The 10,671-nt window shown below is 45.4% G+C and overlaps 1 protein-coding gene across 1 annotated transcript in view; it reads left to right on the plus strand.

Moving 5' to 3' along the window:
* Positions 1 to 9,861, plus strand: part of LOC109414711 (serine-rich adhesin for platelets) — a gene marked incomplete at its 5' end in the record, with an annotated part of 34,420 nt that extends 24,559 nt beyond the window's left edge. The window contains 1 exon segment of the mRNA XM_062844718.1: positions 8,273 to 9,861. Within this exon segment, the coding sequence (XP_062700702.1) occupies positions 8,273 to 8,481 (209 nt within the window).
* Positions 9,862 to 10,671: the final 810 nt, after the last annotated feature.

Here is a 10,671-nt window from a genome sequence, read left to right on the forward strand (position 1 = left end):
TCGCTCAGAATCCTGAGCAGGTTTCGCTCAGAACCTGAGCAGGGTTCGCTCAGAATCCTGAGCAGGATTCGCTCAGAATTCTGAGCAGGATTCGCTTAGAATCCTAAGCAGGATTCACTCAGAATCCTAAGCAGGATTCGCTCAGAATCCTGAGCAGGATTCGCTCAGAATCCTGAGCAGGATTCGCTCAGAATCCTAAGCAGGATTCGCTCAGAATCCTGAGCAGGATTCGCTCAGAATCCTGAGCAGGATTCGCTAAGAATCCTGAGCAGGATTCGCTAAGAATCCTGAGCAGGATTCGCTAAGAATCCTGAGCAGGATTCGCTCAGAATTCTGAGCAGGATTCGCTTAGAATCCTGAGCAGGATTCTGTCAGAATCCGGTGTAGGATTCTCTCAGAATCCTGAGCGGGATTCGCTCAGAATCCTGAGCAGGATTTGCACAGAATCCTGAGCAGGATTTGCTCAGAATCCTGAGCAGGATTCGCTCAGAATTCTTAATAGGATTCGCTCAGAATTCTGAACAGGATTCGCAGCGAATCCTGATCAGGATTCGCTCAGAATCCTGAGCAGGAGTCGCTCAGAATCCTGAGCAGGATTCGCTCAGAATTCTGAGCAGGATTCGCTTAGAATCCTAAGCAGGATTCACTCAGAATCCTAAGCAGGATTCGCTCAGAATCCTGAGCAGGATTCACTCAGAATCCTGAGCAGGATTCGCTCAGAATCCTGAGCAGGATTCGCTCAGAATCCTGAGCAGGATTCGCTAAGAATCCTGAGCAGGATTCGCTCAGAATTCTGAGCAGGATTCGCTTAGAATCCTGAGCAGGATTTTCTCAGAATTCTAGGCAGGATTTTCTCAGAATCCTGAGCAGGATTCGTTCAGAATCCTGAGCAGGAGTCGTTCAAAATCCTGAGCAGGATTCGTTCAGAATCCTGAGCAGGATGCGTTCAGAATCCTGAGCAGGATTCGTTCAGAATCCTAAGCAGGATTAGCTAAGAATCCTGAGCAGGATTCGCTCAGAATCCTGAGCAGGAGTCGTTCAAAATCCTGAGCAGGATTCGTTCAGAATCCTGAGCAGGATGCGTTCAGAATCCTGAGCAGGATTCGCTCAGAATCCTGAGCAAGAGTCGTTCAAAATCCTGAGCAGGATTCGTTCAGAATCCTGAGCAGGATTCGTTCAGAATCCTGAGCAGGATGCGTTCAGAATCCTGAGCAGGATGCGTTCAGAATCCTGAGCAGGATGCGTTCAGAATCCTGAGCAGGATTCAATAAGAATCATGAGAGGAATTCACTCATATCCCTGAGCAGGATTCGCTCAAAATCCTAAGGAGGCTTTGCTCAGAATCCTGAGCAGGATTCGCTCAGAATCCTGAGCAGGAGTCGTTTCAAAATCCTGAGCAGGATTCGTTCAGAATCCTGAGCAGGATTCGTTCAGAATCCTGAGCAGGATTCGTTCAGAATCCTGAGCAGGATTCGTTCAGAATCCTAAGCAGGATTCGCAGCGAATCCTGAGCAGGATTCGCTCAGAATCCTGAGCAGGATTCGCTCAGAATCCTGAGCAGGATTCAATAAGAATCATGAGAGGAATTCACTCATATCCCTGAGCAGGATTCGCTCAAAATCCTAAGGAGGCTTTGCTCAGAATCCTGAGCAGGATTCGCTCAGAATCTTGAACAGGATTCGCTCAGAATCCTGAGCAGGATTGGCTCAGAGTCCTGAGCAGGATTTGCTCAGAATCCTGAGCGGGATTTGCTCAGAATCCTGAGCGGGATTCACTTAGAATCCTGAGCAGGATTCTCTCAGAATCCGGTGTAGGATTCTCTCAGAATCCTGAGCGGAATTCGCTCAGAATCCTGAGCAGGATTTGCACAGAATCCTGAGCAGGATTTGCTCAGAATTCTTGACAGAATTCGCTCAGAATTCTGAACAGGATTCGCTCAGACTTCTTAACAGGATTCGTTCAGGATTCGTTCAGAATCCTGAGCAGGATTCGTTCAGAATCCTGAGCAGGATGCGTTCAGAATCTTGAGCAGGATTCGTTCAGAATCCTAAGCAGGATTAGCTAAGAATCCTGAGCAGGATTCGCTCAGAATCCTGAGCAGGATTCGCTCAGAATCCTGAGCAGGATTCAATAAGAATCATGAGAGGAATTCACTCATATCCCTGAGCAGGATTCGCTCAAAATCCTAAGGAGGCTTTGCTCAGAATCCTGAGCAGGATTCGCTCAGAATCTTGAACAGGATTCGCTCAGAATCCTGAGCAGGATTGGCTCAGAGTCCTGAGCAGGATTTGCTCAGAATCCTGAGCGGGATTTGCTCAGAATCCTGAGCGGGATTCACTTAGAATCCTGAGCAGGATTCTCTCAGAATCCGGTGTAGGATTCTCTCAGAATCCTGAGCGGAATTCGCTCAGAATCCTGAGCAGGATTTGCACAGAATCCTGAGCAGGATTTGCTCAGAATTCTTGACAGAATTCGCTCAGAATTCTGAACAGGATTCGCTCAGACTTCTTAACAGGATTCGTTCAGGATTCGTTCAGAATCCTGAGCAGGATTCGTTCAGAATCCTGAGCAGGATGCGTTCAGAATCTTGAGCAGGATTCGTTCAGAATCCTAAGCAGGATTAGCTAAGAATCCTGAGCAGGATTCGCTCAGAATCCTGAGCAGGAGTCGTTCAAAATCCTGAGCAGGATTCGTTCAGAATCCTGAGCAGGATGCGTTCAGAATCCTGAGCAGGATTCGTTCAGAATCCTAAGCAGGATTAGCTAAGAATCCTGAGCAGGATTCGCTCAGAATCCTGAGCAGGATTCGTTCAGAATCCTGAGCAGGATGCGTTCAGAATCCTGAGCAGGATTCGCTCAGAATCCTGAGCAAGAGTCGTTCAAAATCCTGAGCAGGATTCGTTCAGAATCCTGAGCAGGATTCGTTCAGAATCCTGAGCAGGATTCGTTCAGAATCCTGAGCAGGATGCGTTCAGAATCCTGAGCAGGATTCGTTCAGAATCCTGAGCAGGATGCGTTCAGAATCCTGAGCAGGAGTCGTTCAAAATCCTGAGCAGGATTCGTTCAGAATCCTGAGCAGGATTCAATAAGAATCATGAGGGGAATTCACTCATATCCCTGAGCAGGATTCGCTCAAAATCCTAAGGAGGCTTTGCTCAGAATCCTGAGCAGGATTCGCTCAGAATCCTGAGCAGGAGTCGTTTCAAAATCCTGAGCAGGATTCGTTCAGAATCCTGAGCAGGATGCGTTCAGAATCCTGAGCAGGATTCGTTCAGAATCCTGAGCAGGATTCGCTCAGAATCCTGAGCAGGATGCGTTCAGAATCCTGAGCAGGATTCGTTCAGAATCCTAAGCAGGATTCGCTAAGAATCCTGAGCAGGATTCGCTCAGAATCCTGAGAGTGTAGAATTAGCAACTAGTTAAAATACACAAAAATAAAAACAAAAAAAAAATCAGAATCCTGAGCAGGATTTTCTCAGAATTCTGGGCAGGATTTTCTCAGAATCCTGAGCAGGATTCGTTCAGAATCCTGAGCAGGATTCGTTCAGAATCCTAAGCAGGATTCGCAGCGAATCCTGAGCAGGATTCGCTCAGAATCCTGAGCAGGATTCGCTCAGAATCCTGAGCAGGATTCAATAAGAATCATGAGAGGAATTCACTCATATCCCTGAGCAGGATTCGCTCAAAATCCTAAGGAGGCTTTGCTCAGAATCCTGAGCAGGATTCGCTCAGAATCTTGAACAGGATTCGCTCAGAATTCTTGACAGGATTCGCTCAGAATTCTGAACAGGATTCGCTCAGACTTCTTAACAGGATTCGTTCAGAATCCTGAGCAGGATTCGTTCAGAATCCTGAGCAGGATTCGTTCAGAATCCTGAGCAGGATACGTTCAGAATCTTGAGCAGGATTCGTTCAGAATCCTAAGCAGGATTCGCTCAGAACCCTGAGCAGAATTCAATAAGAATCATGAGAGGAATTCACTCATATCCCTGAGCAATATTCGTTCAGAATCCTAAGCAGGATTCGCTATGAATCCTGAGCAGGATTCGCTCAGAATCCTGAGCAGGAGTCGTTTCAAAATCCTGAGCAGGATTCGTTCAGAATCCTGAGCAGGATGCGTTCAGAATCCTGAGCAGGATTCGTTCAGAATCCTGAGCAGGATTCGCTCAGAATCCTGAGCAGGATGCGTTCAGAATCCTGAGCAGGATTCGTTCAGAATCCTAAGCAGGATTCGCTAAGAATCCTGAGCAGGATTCGCTCAGAATCCTGAGAGTGTAGAATTAGCAACTAGTTAAAATACACAAAAATAAAAACAAAACAAAAATCAGAATCCTGAGCAGGATTTTCTCAGAATTCTGGGCAGGATTTTCTCAGAATCCTGAGCAGGATTCGTTCAGAATCCTGAGCAGGATTCGTTCAGAATCCTGAGCAGGATTCGTTCAGAATCCTAAGCAGGATTCGCAGCGAATCCTGAGCAGGATTCGCTCAGAATCCTGAGCAGGATTCGCTCAGAATCCTGAGCAGGATTCGCTCAGAATCCTGAGCAGGATTCAATAAGAATCATGAGAGGAATTCACTCATATCCCTGAGCAGGATTCGCTCAAAATCCTAAGGAGGCTTTGCTCAGAATCCTGAGCAGGATTCGCTCAGAATCTTGAACAGGATTCGCTCAAAATCCTGAGCAGGATTGGCTCAGAGTCCTGAGCGGGATTTGCTCAGAATCCTGAGCGGGATTCGCTTAGAATCCTGAGCAGGATTCTCTCAGAATCCGGTGTAGGATTCTCTCAGAATCCTGAGCGGAATTCGCTCAGAATCCTGAGCAGGATTTGCACAGAATCCTGAGCAGGATTTGCTCAGAACCCTGAGCAGGATTCGCTCAGAATTCTTGACAGGATTCGCTCAGAATTCTGAACAGGATTCGCTCAGACTTCTTAACAGGATTTGCTCAGGATTCGTTCAGGATTCGTTCAGAATCCTGAGCAGGATTCGTTCAGAATCCTGAGCAGGATTCGTTCAGAATCCTGAGCAGGATTCGTTCAGAATCCTGAGCAGGATTCGTTCAGAATCCTGAGCAGGATTCGTTCAGAATCCTGAGCAGGATGCGTTCAGAATCTTGAGCAGGATTCGTTCAGAATCCTAAGCAGGATTCGCTGAGAATCCTGAGCAGGATTCGCTCAGAATCCTGAGAGTGTAGAATTAGCAACTAGTTAAAATACACAAAAATAAAAACAAAAAAAAAATCAGAATCCTGAGCAGGATTTTCTCAGAATTCTGGGCAGGATTTTCTCAGAATCCTGAGCAGGATTCGTTCAGAATCCTGAGCAGGATTCGTTCAGAATCCTAAGCAGGATTCGCAGCGAATCCTGAGCAGGATTCGCTCAGAATCCTGAGCAGGATTCGCTCAGAATCCTGAGCAGGATTCAATAAGAATCATGAGAGGAATTCACTCATATCCCTGAGCAGGATTCGCTCAAAATCCTAAGGAGGCTTTGCTCAGAATCCTGAGCAGGATTCGCTCAGAATCTTGAACAGGATTCGCTCAGAATTCTTGACAGGATTCGCTCAGAATTCTGAACAGGATTCGCTCAGACTTCTTAACAGGATTCGTTCAGAATCCTGAGCAGGATTCGTTCAGAATCCTGAGCAGGATTCGTTCAGAATCCTGAGCAGGATACGTTCAGAATCTTGAGCAGGATTCGTTCAGAATCCTAAGCAGGATTCGCTCAGAACCCTGAGCAGAATTCAATAAGAATCATGAGAGGAATTCACTCATATCCCTGAGCAATATTCGTTCAGAATCCTAAGCAGGATTCGCTATGAATCCTGAGCAGGATTCGCTCAGAATCCTGAGCAGGAGTCGTTTCAAAATCCTGAGCAGGATTCGTTCAGAATCCTGAGCAGGATGCGTTCAGAATCCTGAGCAGGATTCGTTCAGAATCCTGAGCAGGATTCGCTCAGAATCCTGAGCAGGATGCGTTCAGAATCCTGAGCAGGATTCGTTCAGAATCCTAAGCAGGATTCGCTAAGAATCCTGAGCAGGATTCGCTCAGAATCCTGAGAGTGTAGAATTAGCAACTAGTTAAAATACACAAAAATAAAAACAAAACAAAAATCAGAATCCTGAGCAGGATTTTCTCAGAATTCTGGGCAGGATTTTCTCAGAATCCTGAGCAGGATTCGTTCAGAATCCTGAGCAGGATTCGTTCAGAATCCTGAGCAGGATTCGTTCAGAATCCTAAGCAGGATTCGCAGCGAATCCTGAGCAGGATTCGCTCAGAATCCTGAGCAGGATTCGCTCAGAATCCTGAGCAGGATTCGCTCAGAATCCTGAGCAGGATTCAATAAGAATCATGAGAGGAATTCACTCATATCCCTGAGCAGGATTCGCTCAAAATCCTAAGGAGGCTTTGCTCAGAATCCTGAGCAGGATTCGCTCAGAATCTTGAACAGGATTCGCTCAAAATCCTGAGCAGGATTGGCTCAGAGTCCTGAGCGGGATTTGCTCAGAATCCTGAGCGGGATTCGCTTAGAATCCTGAGCAGGATTCTCTCAGAATCCGGTGTAGGATTCTCTCAGAATCCTGAGCGGAATTCGCTCAGAATCCTGAGCAGGATTTGCACAGAATCCTGAGCAGGATTTGCTCAGAACCCTGAGCAGGATTCGCTCAGAATTCTTGACAGGATTCGCTCAGAATTCTGAACAGGATTCGCTCAGACTTCTTAACAGGATTTGCTCAGGATTCGTTCAGGATTCGTTCAGAATCCTGAGCAGGATTCGTTCAGAATCCTGAGCAGGATTCGTTCAGAATCCTGAGCAGGATTCGTTCAGAATCCTGAGCAGGATTCGTTCAGAATCCTGAGCAGGATTCGTTCAGAATCCTGAGCAGGATGCGTTCAGAATCTTGAGCAGGATTCGTTCAGAATCCTAAGCAGGATTCGCTGAGAATCCTGAGCAGGATTCGCTCAGAATCCTGAGCAGGATTCGCTCAGAATCCTGAGCAGGATTCGCTCAGAATCCTGAGCAGGATTCAATAAGAATCATGAGAGGAATTCACTCATATCCCTGAGCAATATTCGTTCAGAATCCTAAGCAGGATTCGCTATGAATCCTGAGCAGGATTCGCTCAGAATCCTGAGCAGGAGTCGTTCAAAATCCTGAGCAGGATTCGTTTAGAATCCTGAGCAGGATGCGTTCAGAATCTTGAACAGGATTCGCTCAGAATCCTGAGAAGGATTGGCTCAGAGTCCTGAGCAGGATTTGCTCAGAATCCTGAGCGGGATTTGCTCAGAATCCTGAGCGGGATTCGCTTAGAATCCTGAGCAGGATTCTCTCAGAATCCGGTGTAGGATTCTCTCAGAATCCTGAGCGGAATTCGCTCAGAATCCTGAGCAGGATTTGCACAGAATCCTGAGCAGGATTTGCTCAGCACCCTGAGCAGGATTCGCTCAGAATTCTTGACAGGATTCGCTCAGAATTCTGAACAGGATTCGCTCAGACTTCTTAACAGGATTCGCTCAGGATTCGTTCAGGATTCGTTCAGAATCCTAAGCAGGATTAGCTCAGAATCCTGAGCAGGATTCGCTCAGAATCCTGAGCAGGATTCGTTCAGAATCCTGAGCAGGATTCGCTCAGAATCCTGAGCAGGATTCAATAAGAATCATGAGAGGAATTCACTCATATCCCTGAGCAATATTCGTTCAGAATCCTAAGCAGGATTCGCTATGAATCCTGAGCAGGATTCGCTCAGAATCCTGAGCAGGAGTCGTTCAAAATCCTGAGCAGGATTCGTTTAGAATCCTGAGCAGGATGCGTTCAGAATCCTGAGCAGGATTCGTTCATAATCCTAAGCAGGATTCGCTCAAAATCCTTAGCAGGATTCGCTCAGAATCCTGAGCAGGATTCGCTCAGAATCCTGAGCAGGATTCAATAAGAATCATGAGAGGAATTCACTCATATCCCTGAGCAGGATTCGCTCTAAATCCTAAGGAGGCTTTGCTCAGAATCCTGAGCAGGATTCGCTCAGAATCTTGAGCAGGATTCGCTCAGAATCCTGAGCAGGATTGGCTCAGAGTCCTGAGCAGGATTTGCTCAGAATCCTGAACGGGATTCGCTCAGAATCCTGAGCAGGGTTCGCTCCGAATCTTAAGCAGGATTCGCTCAGAATCCAGGGCAGGATTCACTCAGAATCCTGAGCAGAATTCATTCCGAATCCTGAGCAGGTTTCGCTCAGAATTGTCTATCGACATTGTTTTTATCTCGACTTCAATTTATAGATTCCGGAGATGGACCCGATGCCACCCCGTCATCCACCAAGCAGGACCCTCATCAACCGCCCTTGGCTCAATCCACCAAAGCTCAACCGCAGCCATCCGTCTCGGTTTCGGCAACTTCGTCGCCCAAATCCCAACCGCTGGCATCGAAGATAGTGGCCATGCTGCGCGCCCGAGTCATACCTTCGCGACACTACTCGACTAACGATTAGAAACGTTCCTGTCTTTCTCTCAAATTTCTCTTTCGCACTCACAGTTCTAGTGCTAGTCTATCTTTCAAGGCAGTTTAGCGTGTAAGTGTGTGTGTAATGTAGGCACAAATTTGCTGTAACAAACAATATCTCCAAAAAAAACAGAACAGAACAGAACTTAGGGCCTTGCTATATATATTTACATACATAAAACTATAATTGAACAAAATCAGTCCAAAGAAACCCATAAAACTGTTGTTTAGCGTGTATTTTACTTCTATATAACTTTTACTCCACCATAAATCGGTATACTCTTGGAAAATTGGCTGATATTTAATCCCTTTTCTATACCTGAATCTAGAGTGAACAACGCCCGCGAGTAGCGCACATGTTGCACACGTGTGTTAATGCAACTGATATGCGACCAAGTTTTGTCGTATAAGGGTTGCACATTGCACTGACAAAAACTGTGATTGTGACATTGTGTTGCTGAGGCGCTAGAAGCGTAACAATCCTAATCCTACGCGGTACGATCAGTTGGCAAAAAGCAAGCGGAAACCAGTAGAACGAGTTAGTCGAAAAGCTGCTTAATTTTCACTTGTAGAACCTCTTATTCCAACCAGGATAATCACCACTCTGGCATTCAGAACCCCCAATCATCATCAAAGCGAGAGACCAACTTCTTCTAAACGGAGGATAGAAATCATTAAACAATTTTAGGTACATTTACAGGAGAACTATTATACTATATAGAACCGTAGTGGGGAGAGCACAGGAAGAGAGCGTTAAGAGATCGAGCTATAAGGGCAATAGCGACGTAACACGAAATGACTGATCATTTATCACTTTAGGTTCTGGATCGATTTTTAGACGGTAGTGAGTAGATAAGCCTCCATTTGAGAAAACGAGAGAAGTGCAAATTTCTGATCTCTGATTGAAGTTCGTATTCGATTCTTTGTCATTCGCACATATCTAGAGAGTGAATAGCTAGTTCCTTAAGAATGTAACTTATTTGAAGGAAGATTAAGAAAAAAAACACTAACAGAGAAACGAGATCTCGCAGGAAAAGTTGCACTGCACAAAAAAAACAAACCAATGAAACAATATACGAACCAGAGTGCAAATCCGTGCTGACCTACAACAAAGTGCAGTAAACGAGCATACAAAACTTAAGTGCGATTGTTTAACTAGTTAAATCTTTTCCGTTTCGGATTATGATCAATAATAACGGCATAATTTTACTCACTATATATTGGAAATTTTGCCATTATTAGATGGGATTAGAAGTACGACAGTCCCAATACAATGGAATAATACACAAATGTAATCTCATCATCGTGTGTACCAGAAAATGTAATAAAGTGTGAAATTAAAACCAATAAAAAAAACTACAGAAGGGCATACTCAGGTTTGTTATTTTAATGCATTTCCACCCATGCCACGTTTGATGGGGGCTTATCTGCAATGATTAGGGCCAAATTATGGCACTTACACAAGGAACCAATGAGAGAGCTGCTTGGGAACAACAGGCATCTTCAGTATGTGAGTATTGATGGTATTCTATTTTTAGGCGACAATGGCGCCTGCTACATCAGGTTGCAGTTCAATGTGGGGATGGGGAGGGAAGCGATGATTGCAATCGCTTGTTGCCAACCGACTATTGAGTCCTCTGCGCCTGTACAAGGTCCTGTGAAAATCCGAACTTTGGAAATGCTCATTTTTGACATAAGGGTTCACACATTGGTGCGTGTATGCCAGGCGTAAAGTGGTATATTGTGTGAATATTACTGTGAAGCGGCACATTTCGCTTGGTTGTATAACTTGTAGGCGTTATATGATAGATTAACACTGTGCTTCTTCTTAGTGTTCTTGAGCGCTTCCATAGTTATTAATAGAAGGGCTTTCGTTACCTGCCATTGCATGAATTTGTATATTGTGAGGCAAGAAGAATGATACCCTATGCACAGGGAGTTGTGAAAATTTTTCCGATCGGAACGGGAATCGAAACCGCCGGCGATCCATAGCCGTTAGCCTAGTGGTTAAGGCGGAAGAACACTACCCATCAGATCCGAGTTTTGTATGATTTAATCCAAGTTATGCTGGCTACCGCAACATTGAAGAGGAAGAGGAAAAAGCATGAGTTTCATTATCCTGTTACGGTATCTCCCACATATACACTACCCGTCATAAGTACGGACTCACAAAAAATAA

This window comes from Aedes albopictus, chromosome 1, assembly GCF_035046485.1.
Source record: "Aedes albopictus strain Foshan chromosome 1, AalbF5, whole genome shotgun sequence".
Classification (NCBI taxonomy): Eukaryota; Metazoa; Arthropoda; class Insecta; order Diptera; family Culicidae; genus Aedes; species Aedes albopictus.